This window comes from Lepisosteus platostomus, chromosome 26 (assembly GCF_059453375.1).
Source record: "Lepisosteus platostomus isolate fLepPlt1 chromosome 26, fLepPlt1.hap1, whole genome shotgun sequence".
Lineage (NCBI taxonomy): Eukaryota > Metazoa > Chordata > Actinopteri > Semionotiformes > Lepisosteidae > Lepisosteus > Lepisosteus platostomus.
In genome coordinates this window covers 10,012,132-10,024,823 of record NC_142636.1, presented here as the reverse complement: position 1 = coordinate 10,024,823, position 12,692 = coordinate 10,012,132, and the positions used below count along the sequence as shown (strand labels likewise).

At 53.6% G+C, this 12,692-nt stretch overlaps 1 protein-coding gene across 2 annotated transcripts; it reads right to left on the bottom strand.

Annotated features, from left to right (window-relative positions):
* Positions 1–423: 423 nt before the first annotated feature.
* On the bottom strand, positions 424–10,033 carry ecm1a (extracellular matrix protein 1a). Of its 2 annotated transcripts, XM_088620701.1 has the most exons (10): positions 9,602–10,033; positions 7,195–7,254; positions 5,793–5,873; positions 5,506–5,568; positions 5,131–5,381; positions 4,253–4,473; positions 3,876–4,152; positions 3,324–3,541; positions 2,266–2,353; positions 424–1,728 (listed from the first exon to the last, which is right to left on the bottom strand). In XM_088620701.1, exons 1-10 carry the CDS (start codon positions 9,669–9,671, stop codon positions 1,555–1,557), a joined length of 1,503 nt encoding a protein of 500 aa, XP_088476827.1. In that variant the 5' UTR covers positions 9,672–10,033; the 3' UTR covers positions 424–1,554. The 2 variants fall into 2 exon arrangements, with proteins under 2 accessions (XP_088476827.1, XP_088476828.1); XM_088620702.1 differs by lacking the exon at positions 7,195–7,254.
* Positions 10,034–12,692: the final 2,659 nt, after the last annotated feature.

Genomic DNA, 12,692 nt, shown 5'->3' with positions numbered 1-12,692 from the left:
TGTGCTGACATGAATCCTTTTACACAGTACTGAATAGGATTCCCCCTTTCATCCACAAGGGGGCACTGTGTTGTGATAAACCGTGGTCCCCATCCTGGACACCCTGCGCACCCTGGTCTGACACGAGCCCACCCACAGTGCTGGCGAAGAGTGACCAGTGGCGTGCCATTGTTTGACAAGCACAGACCGGACTGGAACTGCCCAAGCATGGAAGTTGGGCGTCATTATCAGTACAACCACCTAGGAAAATCAGTTCTGAACAATAAACACCTGCTGGGTGTCTGCTTGGTTAGACACCAGTACCTGCCACAGTGAGCACAGGATTCACCTGGAGCAGCTCTGCCACCTTGTGGAGAGAAGTGGAAATACACATTGGGGGGGGGGGGGGAGATTGGCTCTTATTCAATAAGCTTGAAAACGTGATTTAAATACAAGGGTTTTATTGTCTTATCAGTGAGAGTACATGGTGAATATAAGATATTAGTGCAAAATATATATATCTCTGCCATTGATATATACTCTGTGGGGGCAAAAACCTACAGCTATTAATAATTAAATAATACCACAGTATGCAAGTGCACTTTACAGAAAGTGTAAATTTCTGTTAGTGGAATAACCCCAGGATGTATAGGAAGTGTGCAGGGCAAATCTGTCAGTGGGTATGGTGTACAGGAGAGTGTCACTGTGCACAGATCTCTGTGTTCTGTCAGTGGGTATGGTGTACAGGAGAGTGTCACTGTGCACAGATCTCTGTGTTCTGTCAGTGGGTATGGTGTACAGGAGAGTGTCACTGTGCACAGATCTCTGTGTTCTGTCAGTGGGTATGGTGTACAGGAGAGTGTCACTGTGCACAGATCTGTGTTCTGTCAGTGGGTATGGTGTACAGGAGAGTGTCACTGTGCACAGATCTGTGTTCTGTCAGTAGGTATGGTGTACAGGAGAGTGTCACTGTGCACAGATCTGTGTTCTGTCAGTGGGTATGGTGTACAGGAGAGTGTCACTGTGCACAGATCTGTGTTCTGTCAGTGGGTATGGTGTACAGGAGAGTGTCACTGTGCACAGATCTGTGTTCTGTCAGTGGGTATGGTGTACAGGAGAGTGTCACTGTGCACAGATCTGTGTTCTGTCAGTGGGTATGGTGTACAGGAGAGTGTCACTGTGCACAGATCTGTGTTCTGTCAGTGGGTATGGTGTACAGGAGAGTGTTAATGTAGACAGAACTGCAATTCATCGTTTGTCTTTGTTTTTTCTGTCCTGGCCTTTGGCCGCCCCCATAGACATAGAATAGAGATAAAGGACTTTTAGAGATGAAAGACCGTGCGAGCAGACGGACGCTGACAGCGCTGTGCTGGACTCCAGCTCTGCTGTTCCGGACCCTCAGTGGGCAGGCAGCCCCTCGGCTTCAGCCCGGCGATGCTGTGTGCGTCTGCTGGCGCAGGAGTCCGCGTGCGGTGATCGGAAAGGCGCGTGACGCAGTGCGGGTGTCAAGCATGTCGTTACCCAGAGACCTGATGAATCCAGCAGCACCCCCCCCTCCCTCCCTCCCCCCACAGCTCAGAAGGCAGGGCACTTCTTGTCGTCCAGGGAGGCAGTTGCTATGGTGACCGCATCCAGCTTCGTGCCGTAGATGCAGCTCGCCCGTTTCTGGGATGGCATTTTGCAACAGCTCCGCTTGTCGCTCCAGCTCTCTATCTTCTTTGCGCACAGCAACACGGGCAGCACTCGAACCTGCAACCATAGCACCGCTCTTAGATCTTTCGGTTCATTGCCACAGACGGGTGGATCTCAGCCAGATGCTTCTGGAAAGAAGCCAGGGTATCGGCTTCAAGAGCATGGCTGGACAGCCTGTTCCACACTCCCACCACCCTTCATGCAAAGTAGTCCCTTCTGCTGTTTGGTACAAGGCCACCGGGGCCACTTTGAGGTGGAAAGCTGAGCACTGCCCACCCTCCAGCCCAGCTGATTTGGGCGGAGTGGTGGCTCTGTGGCTCAGGATCTGCGCCTGTGGCTGGAAGGTTCCCCGTTCAAATCCCGTGTCCAATCCTACTCCATTAGGCCCCTGAGCAAGGCCCTTCACCCCAGCTGCTCCAGGGGTGCCGTATCAATGGCTGACCCTGCGCTCTGACCCCTAGCTTCTCTCCCTGTCTGTGTGTCTCATGGAGAGCAAGCTGGGGTCTGCGAAAAGACAAATTCCTGATACAAGAAATTGGATATGGCCAATAAAGTGATCTGATCTTAATTTGATCAATTAAAATGACCACTGACCTCTTTTTGAGCGCAGGCGGTTCTGTCGGCCACTGACTGGGAGCAGCACCGAGTCTTCAGCCTCTCCAGCAGGTGGGGCAACGGGATCCTGTAAAAACACACACAGTTACCACGCCCACAGGCTCCAGAGAGCTCGGACTGCACGCGTCCCAGTTCCGGTGCAGGTGCTCCTCCCCAGCTCAGGCCCAGAATACACCAGTACAAGCTGAGCTGGAACAAACACCTTCTGACATACGCTGCTCTCCCTCCCTGGATCAGAACTGGGGTCCCCTGCTCTAGCTGATCAGGACGGGGGTCCGCTGCAGGTCTCCTGCTCTAGCTGATCAGGACTGGGGTCCGCTGCAGGTCTCCTGCTCTAGCTGATCAGGACTGGGGTCCGCTGCAGGTCTCCTGCTCTAGCTGATCAGGACGGGGGTCCGCTGCAGGTCTCCTGCTCAGGACTGGGAGCCCCTTTGTGTCTCCTGCTCAGGACTGGGGGACCCCCTGTATGTCTCCTGCTCAGGACTGGGGGACCCTGTGTGTCTCCTGCTCTGTTGGATTAGGACGGGGACCCTTGTATGTCTCCTGCTCAGGACTGGGGGACCCCTGTATGTCTCCTGCTCAGGACTGGGGGCCCCTGCGTGTCTCCTGCTCTGGCCAATCAGGACGGGGGACCCCTGTATGTCTCCTGCTCAGGACTGGGGGACCCCTGTATGTCTCCTGCTCTGGCCGATCAGGACGGGGACCCCTGTATGTCTCCTGATCAGGACTGGGGGACCCCTGTATTTCTCCTGCTCTGGCCGATCAGGACGGGGACCCCTGTATGTCTCCTGCTCAGGACTGGGGGACCCTGTGTGTCTCCTGCTCTGGCCGATCAGGACGGGGGACCCCTGTATGTCTCCTGCTCAGGACTGGGGGCCCCTGTGTGTCTCCTGCTCTGGCCGATCAGGACGGGGGACCCCTGTATGTCTCCTGCTCTGGCCGATCAGGACGGGGGACCCCTGTATGTCTCCTGCTCAGGACTGGGGGCCCCTGTGTGTCTCCTGCTCTGGCCGATCAGGACGGGGGGCTGCGCTCACTTTCTGGACATCAGCTTGTGCTGCCTGCAGATGGCCTCCACGGCGGCGGGGCTGACGGCGGCCAGGTTGAGCTGCGTGATCTCGTGGTCGTAGGCTGGGTAGGGGGCGTCGTCGGCGAAGCAGCGGTGCCGTCTCTGCCCTTTCATCAGGCAGCAGCGGAACGGAGTGTCCTTCACCTGCAGCTCCTGCTCACAGAAGTCGTCCATCGCCTTTCTCCACTGGGGGGGGAGAGAGAGGGGGGATCCACTGGGACTCTACAGCCTTTCACTGGCTGCCAGAGGCCAGAACCCCTACCAGAACGAGGCCCTGCTCAGCCCGGGAGAGCAGCGTGCAGCCCCGGGCCCTGGGCTGGAGGATCCTGGGATACTGTGCGTCAGTGGGCATCTCTCCCCGGCCTCATGGCAGTGCAGCAGCTGTTCGGGTTCCAGTAAAGGATCAGGACCGGACCCGGCACACCCTGCGGGGTGAGCAAACCCCTTTCTTTCCCGAAGGTGACCCCCCTACCCTGCCCGGCTCCTGCAGTACCCCCGAACTGACAACCCTGGGCCGTACCTTCTTGTCGGCGCACTCCACCAGGTCCCTCTTGCCCTTGCAGCAGGGCTTGAGCGCCGCCTCCAGCTGCCGCAGGGCCTCCAGGCGGCGGTCCAGGCGGCCGGGCGCGGCGCCGAGCGGGCACTGGGACCAGGCCGTGAGCCGGAACTTGCGCAGGCGGCAGGCCAGGCCGATGTTGGCGGCGGAGGGGCGGCCGGGGGGGAAGCCGAGGGCGCCTCCCTGGGCCTCCGTGAAGGCCCGGGGCTCCGGGACCGCCGCCGCCAAGGCGGGGAGCGAGCTGGAAGAGGGGGACAGCGCAGATACGAGGGTGAACGGCGCCCCCTGCTGTTTCCACACGCACAGGCACACGCACACGCACACTCTCGCCTTGTCTTTACCTTGAGCAGGCGAGGGGGTCGAAGGTGAAGCCCGGGAGTTTGGGGTCGTGCACAGGGGTCCTGTGAGTGACCTCCGGCCCCGCGGGGGGCAGGTAGGTGGGATTGGGGGCGTCTCGTGCAAAACAGTCCCACCGGGCACCCCCTTCCTGGCGGCAGCAGTGGTGGTGTCGGGTCTTGATGGAGAACTCCTCCTCGCAGAACTGAGACAGAGACTCACGCCACTGCAGAGCGAGGGACAGAGTGGACAGAGTGGACATGGGGAGAGAGGACAGTCGACACTCTGAGACAATGGAGACAGGGAGAGCAGACAATGGGCAGACAGAGAGTGGACAGAGGGAGAAAGAGGACAGTGGACAAAGGGAGAAAGTGGACAGTGGACACTCAGAGAGAGAGTGGACAGAGGGAGAAGGAGGACAGTGGACAGAGGGAAAGGACAGTGGATACTCAAAGACAGAGTAGACAGAGAGAGAGGACAGTGGATACTCAAAGAGAGAGTGGACAGAGGGAGAAAGAGGACAGTGGACAGAGGGAGAGGACAGTGGACAGAGAGAGTGGACAGAGGGAGAGGACAGTGGATACTCAAAGAGAGAGTGGACAGAGGGAGAGGACAGTGGACACTCAGAGGGAGAGTGGACAGAAGGCGAGAGAGTGGACAGAGGGAGAAAGAGGACAGTGGACAGAGGGAGTGGACAGAGGGAAAGGACAGTGGATACTCAAAGAGAGAGTGGACAGAGGGAGAGGACAGTGGACAGAGGGAGAGGACAGTGGATACTCAAAGAGAGAGTGGACAGAGGGAGAAAGAGGACAGTGGACAGAGGGAGAGGACAGTGGACACTCAGAGGGAGAGTGGACAGATGGAGAGAGAAGGTGATAATTACAGCCTGTTGTGCGCAGCACAGCTTCACCGCTCTGTCGCCGTGGCAGCAGACTTGGTACCAGGATTCCAGGCGGTTGATGGTGTCGCCGTAGCGACGCAGGTGGCTGAAGCCCGTGTGGGGCAGGGAGTCGGGAGGGTAGCGGGGCCGCTGGTCTCCGTAGCGACAGATGTTGAGGAGGTTGTCGGTGAGGGGCTGTGCCGGGGGGAAGGGGACCTGGGGCTCCCGGGAAGCGCGAGGAGAGAACACGGGGACTGGGGGAGAACCGGACAGGGACAGGAGCAGAGGGAGCAAGTGACAGGAGGTTCAGGGCCTTCCAGAAGGCAGCTGCTGCTTCCCACTGTAATTCTGTCATCAGTAGCGGCAGCAGATCCATACCTGACACTTTCGAAAAGGACGGGACCAGCTCTGACTCCCTCTGCAACAGCACACCGTCTCCACCTGGGCAAAGGAAACACTGCTGGCTCTCACTCAACAGGGAATGTTCTGAGGTCACCTGCCTCCGGCCCCCCCAACGCTGGCTGCAGGAGTGCGCCGAGAGGACATGAACCCCCTCGCCCAGGCCGCTCCCCCACAGCCAGCCAGAGGGGGCGCTGTAGGCAGCCACCTCAGCCAGCCTCCTACCCTGTGATCTGCTGCTGCCCCCCTACACAGGACATACGCACCCCGGAGTCTGACATTCTGCACTTCTGTGAGGTCAAAGGGCACCTCCTTCTGGGTCACATCCGGGTCATAGTCGGAGAGATCTGGGCACAACAGTAAAGGTGTTAGTAATCCAGCACTTGACAGGTCTGCCCCCTGCCCTCAGGTGTGTAATCAGGTGTAGCTCTGCTCTCAGGTGTGTGATCTGGGGTAGCCCTGCTCTCAGGTGTGTGATGAGGTGTAGCCCTGCTCTCAGGTGTGTGATCTGGGGTAGCCCTGCTCTCAGGTGTGTAATCAGGGGTAGCCCTGCTCTCAGGTGTGTGATGAGGTGTAGCCCTGCTCTCAGGTGTGTGATCTGGGGTAGCCCTGCTCTCAGGTGTGTAATCAGGGGTAGCCCTGCTCTCAGGTGTGTAATCTGGTGTAGCTCTGCTCTCAGGTGTGTGATCAGGGGTAGCCCTGCTCTCAGGTGTGTGATCAGGGGTAGCCCTGCTCTCAGGTGTGTAATCTGGGGTAGCCCTGCTCTCAGGTGTGTGATGAGGTGTAGCCCTGCTCTCAGGTGTGTAATGAGGTGTAACCCTGCTCTCAGGTGTGTGATGAGGTGTAGCCCTGCTCTCAGGTGTGTGATCTGGGGTAGCCCTGCTCTCAGGTGTGTAATCAGGGGTAGCCCTGCTTTCAGGTGTGTAATCTGGTGTAGCTCTGCTCTCAGGTGTGTGATCAGGGGTAGCCCTGCTCTCAGGTGTGTGATCAGGGGTAGCCCTGCTCTCAGGTGTGTGATCAGGGGTAGCCCTGCTCTCAGGTGTGTGATCAGGGGTAGCCCTGCTCTCAGGTGTGTAATCTGGGGTAGCCCTGCTCTCAGGTGTGTGATGAGGTGTAGCCCTGCTCTCAGGTGTGTAATCAGTGGTAGCCCTGCTCTCAGGTGTGTGATCTGGGGTAGCCCTGCTCTCAGGTGTGTGATCTGGGGTAGCCCTGCTCTCAGGTGTGTGATCTGGGGTAGCCCTGCTCTCAGGTGTGTAATCTGGGGTAGCCCTGCTCTCAGGTGTGTGATGAGGTGTAGCCCTGCTCTCAGGTGTGTAATCAGGGGTAGCCCTGCTCTCAGGTGTGTGATCTGGAGTAGCCCTGCTCTCAGGTGTGTAATCTGGGGTAGCTCTGCTCTCAGGTGTGTGATGAGGTGTAGCTCTGCTCTCAGGTGTGTAATCAGGGGTAGCCCTGCTCTCAGGTGTGTGATCAGGGGTAGCCCTGCTCTCAGGTGTGTGATCAGGGGAGCCCTGCTCTCAGGTGTGTGATCTGGGGTAGCCCTGCTCTCAGGTGTGTGATCAGGGGTAGCCCTGCTCTCAGGTGTGTGATGAGGTGTACTGCTGCTGGCGGGTATATAAACCATTTGAAAAGAAAATATAAAAAGCCAAATATTGGACAACACAATAGTACCTTCCCATTCCCACAAGGTCACCTCCCTCTGGGTAATATCAGGGTCAAACTGAGGCACCCCTAAACACACAGACAGCCTCGTCACTGGACCTTATATCCAACTGACCATGTGCTCTTCAGCCGGTAGAGCACATAGCGTTTAAATGAGAAGAAATTCAGTCATTTGCCAGTCAAGCCCATTTGGTAAAATGGTTATATCAGGAGGTAACTATGCCATTAAAATGGATGGATTAAAATTGACTTATTTTATGTTGCCATGGTTTCCAACAACATGCATATTGTTTTTCTTTCCTGCACTGTACTGTGCTTCTACCCTGATCTCACTGGGCATTCCTGCACTGTACTGTGCTTTTACCCTGATCTCACTGGGCTGTACTGCACTGTACTGTGCTTTTACCCTGATCTCACAGGGCTTTACTGCACTGTACTGTGCTTTTACCCTGATCTCACTGGGCTTTCCTGCACTGTACTGTGCTTTTACCCTGATCTCACTGGGCTTTACTGCACTGTACTGTGCTTTTACCCTGATCTCACTGGGCTTTCCTGCACTGTACTGTGCTTTTACCCTGATCTCACAGGGCTTTACTGCACTGTACTGTGCTTTTACCCTGATCTCACTGGGCTTTCCTGCACTGTACTGTGCTTTTACCCTGATCTCACTGGGCTTTACTGCACTGTACTGTGCTTTTACCCTGATCTCACTGGGCTTTCCTGCACTGTACTGTGCTTTTACCCTGATCTCACTGGGCTTTCCTGCACTGTACTGTGCTTTTACCCTGATCTCACTGGGCTTTCCTGCACTGTACTGTGCTTTTACCCTGATATCACTGGGCTGTACTGCACTGTACTGTGCTCTTACCCTGATCTCACTGGGCTTTCCTGCACTGTACTGTGCTTTTACCCTGATCTCACTGGGCTTTCCTGCACTGTACTGTGCTTTTACCCTGATCTCACTGGGCTTTCCTGCACTGTACTGTGCTTTTACCCTGATATCACTGGGCTGTACTGCACTGTACTGTGCTCTTACCCTGATCTCACTGGGCTTTACAGGTTATTGACTGTTTTATCCTGACATACTGGAAAAAAAGAAGTGTTGTGTCACTGTCCTTCAGTGTACACACAGCTACTATATACCATAGTTTACTACAATGTGTTATAGTGTATAACAGTATATACCACAGTTTACCGTGGTATTATAGTGTACTACAGTATAAAGTACAATTTACCAGAGTGTGTTATAGTGCATTATAGTATAAACCACAGTTTACCACCGTTGTACGGTAGTTTATTACAGTATTTACCACACAGTTTACCACAGTATGTTATTGTGCACTAGAGTATAAACAATATTACATAACCATGAATGCATGTGTTCATGAACATGATTGTCAGTGTGGAAACAACATCTGAGAAAACATTCTGACCAAAACAGCAACTTCAGAATGAAATGATTATTTTTTTTAAACCAGATGGCTTTTTACGCAAGCACATTGCTGCCATCAAAGAAAACAATCCTGAGTTATCTCATATCTCATGATTGTATATGCATATACAATCTCATGTACTGTATATGCATTTGTACTCTGTGCGAGGGTGTAGTTTTTGTACTATAGTATGTGTTTGTGTGTGCAGTATTTGTACTGTGTGTGTGAGTGTAGTATATTTGTACTGCGTGTGAGGGTGCAGTATTGTTTACTGAATGTAGTATATTTGTACTGTGTGTGAGGGTGCAGTTTTGTTTACAGTGTGTGAGAGTATAGTATTGTTTACTGTGTGAGAGAGTGTAATATATGTGTACTGTGTGTGAGAGTGTAGTATATTTGTACTGTGTGTGAGGTGCAGTATTGTTTACTGTGTGTGAGAGTGTAGTATATTTGTACTGTGTGTTAGGGTGCAGTATTGTTTACTGTGTGTGAGAGTGTAGTATATTTGTACTGTGTGTTAGGGTGCAGTATTGTTTACTGTGAGTGTGTAGTTTATTTGTACTGTGAGTGAGGGTGCAGTATTGTTTATGTGTGTGAGGGTGTAGTGTATGTGTACTGTGTGCCAGGCTGGAGTGTATTTGTACTGCGTGTGAGGGTGTAGTGTATTTGTACTGCGTGTGAGGGTGCAGGATTGTTTACTGTGTGTGAGGGTGTAGTATATGTGTACTGTGTGCCAGGCTGGAGTGTATTTGTACTGCGAGTGAGGGTGCAGGATTGTTTATGTGTGTGAGGGTGTAGTGTATGTGTACTGTGTGTGTTACCGTGCTCGCCCTCTCTGGAATGCAGTTCGGCAAAGACGTCATTTGCCCGCAGGCGCGCGCTGGGCGTCCCCGAGTCTCGGGAGCCTCCTGACAGCACGAGACGGGCTCGAGCGGGTTAACCCCGCGCGGAGCCGGGCAGGCGGGCAGGAGCGGGGCACTTACCTTGCTGCGACTCTCCGCTGCGAGTCAGCGAGGCGAACGCCCAGCAGAGCAGAACAGCAGCAGCCCGCATGGTCAAGCCGAGAGCAGTCTACCGCTCGCTCCTTCTGTCGGTACCGGAGCCGAGCCGAGCCCGAACTCTGTCCGGTTTTCTGTCCCTGGAACAAAAAACACAACAAGAACGTCGTCCTTTCTTCCCTCTGCGGAGTGGTGGTGTCCTGTCGCGGGAGGAAAGTGCGCAGTGCTGGCGCGGACGCAGCTGGGAGCGAAGTTCTGCTGCCGCGGCTCGAGCAGGAAAACAAACAGGCGCGCGTGAGCTCGGGCTGCTCGCTCTCCGCCTCTCGCGGCTCACAGGGAGGCAGCGCGCAGGGGAGACTCCTGACACTGAGTCATCGCCGGCGGGGTCCTCCTGCTCCCGTCAGCGACCGTCACTTCTGCCCCGGGGCTCCCTTCCCAGCCACGCTTTTTGACACGCGTGGGCTCCGGAATCCGGACTCCCACGCGGTTGGAGAGAGACTCCAAACTTTTCACGGAACTGCCTGGCAAACTTCGATTATATGATCGAAGTGTATGAAAAGGTTATAAGTTATATATATCATTTTTAATGCTAACCCTGTATAGTGAGTCACTTTGGATAAAATATTTAAGAAATTATAGTATTTACACTACAGCCCAGTGAGATCAGGGTAAGAGCACAGTACAGTGCAATAAAGTCCAGTGAGATCAGGGTAAGAGCACAGTACAGTGCAGTAAAGCTCGGTGAGATCAGGGTAAAAACACAGTACAGTGCAGTAAAGCCCAGTGAGATCAGGGTTAGAGCACAGTACTGTGCAGTAAAGCCCAGTGAGATCAGGGTAAAAGCACAGTACAGCGCAGTACAGCCCAGTGAGATCAGAGTAAAAGCACAGTACAGTGCAGTACAGCCCAGTTAGATCAGGGTAAAAACACAGTACAGAGCAGTAAAGCCCAGTGAGATCAGGGTAAGAGCTCAATACAGTGCAGTAAAGCCCAGTGAGATCAGGGTTAGAGCACAGTACTGTGCAGTAAAGCCCAGTGAGATCAGGGTAAAAGCACAGTACAGCGCAGTACAGCCCAGTGAGATCAGGGTAAAAGCACGGTACAGAGCAGTACAGCCCAGTGAGATCAGGGTAAAAGCACAGTACAGTGCAGTACAGCCCAGTTAGATCAGGGTAAAAACACAGTACAGAGCAGTAAAGCCCAGTGAGATCAGGGTAAAAGCACAGTACAGTGCAGTAAAGCCCAGTGAGATCAGGGTAAGAGCTCAATACAGTGCAGTAAGCCCAGTGAGATCAGGGTAAAAGCACAGTACAGTGCAATAAAGTCCAGTGAGATCAGGGTAAAAGCACAGTCCAGTGCAGTGCAGCCCAGTGAGATCAGGGTAAAAGCACAGTACAGTGCAGGGCAGCCCAGTGAGATCAGGGTAAAAGCACAGTACAGAGCAAATCCTGACATTTTGTTTGCCTTTTTACTGTGGCCCCAGTCACCAGATGAGCCTCTTCAAGCTCAGTGATTCCTATTTTGTATCTACATGTGGCGGCTCTCCTGTGTGCGTGTGGCTCTGCTCTGAGTTATGAGTGTGCAATGTCCTCTGCCAGGGGTCTGCCCGATTCTGAATTCTGCAGAAATTCCTCTGCAGCAGCTGTGCTGCGCCAGTATCCAGGTCATCTGTGCGGATCTGGAGGGCCAGTCTTCCTAATGGCAGCACTCTGGGAAAAAGCACGATACTGACATGCCAGCTCAGCCACGGACGTCTGTTCCAGGAAGAACATTGCATGATCTCCCCTGAGACCTTCCAGAAAATATCTCGCAATGCATGAGCATGAAACAATCTCTTCCATCCAGAATCTGTATAATTTATATTTTCCAGGCTACACAGCCAAAGGAGTGTGTGTGATTCTCTGGATGTGTGTCAGAGAGCAAGTATCTCTGTCTCCCTGTGTGTGTGTCTGCATGTCAGTGTCTCTGTCAGTGTGTAAGTGTGCGTTTCCGTGTCAGTGTGTGTCTGTGTGTAAATGTGTTTGTATGTCTGTATGTCTCTGTCAGTGTTTGTGTGCCTGTGTTTTTCTCTGTCAGTGTGTATGCGTTTGTCATCCACACATGCAATACCAGATCTCTGGCTCTTATCTGTGTTGGATGATGTCTAACTTGGCTTTTTTTCCCAATATTACACAGAAAGCTGAACAAATCCCCACCAGAGAGCAAATTCCTGAGAACTGGCCATCAGACGTCAGTGGAAAATAGGCGAGGGAGAGGAGAGAGGAGGGAGAGGCTCAGGGAGAAGAGAGAGGAGGGAGAGGCTCAGGGAGAAGAGAGAGGAGAAAGGAGAGAGGGGAGAGAGAGGAGAGAGGGGAGGGACAGGCTTGACGCAGGTCAGGCCTTCCCTGACCAATTATAATTTAAAAGGAAGCACAGAAAGGGAGAGAGACAGGCAGAGGGAGTGAGACAGCAGTGGGAGAGTGACAGAGGGAGTTAGACAGGCAGGGAGGGAGTGAGACAGCAGTGGGAGAGTGACAGAGGGAGTGAGACAGGCAGGGAGGGAGTGAGACAGCAGTGGGAGAGTGACAGAGGGAGTGAGACAGGCAGAGGAAGAGGGAGACAGAAGGAGAGGAACAGAGGGAAGAGGAAAAAGAGAGAGAGACAGAAATGAAGGAGAGAGAACAACAATTAAATCCAAATTAACGCTAATAACCAGGAACCACCCACTGCTAAACATGAATCACTTGTTTATAAACGAAGTCTGATTCTTTTGTCTACCAGGCACGAGAGCAGCTGTTAGCTCTCAGTGCAGAGCCGCAGTGACACTCTGGACTGTGTTGTGCAGAAGTCAAGACTGACCTACCTCACGCAACAGCTTATAACTGTCTTGACCACAACCGTGATTGTGACATGTGCAGTGCACAGAGCCAGGCAAAGATCCCACGTGTCAGGCACCGGAACATGCTACTCCACATGTGAGGAGCACAGAGACATGCAAAGAACAGAAATGTGATGCAGAGCGACATGCAAATGTCATGGGTAGCACACAGGAAAACGCCATTTCATATGTGAACCACGGCACCACTGCAAAGCTTAA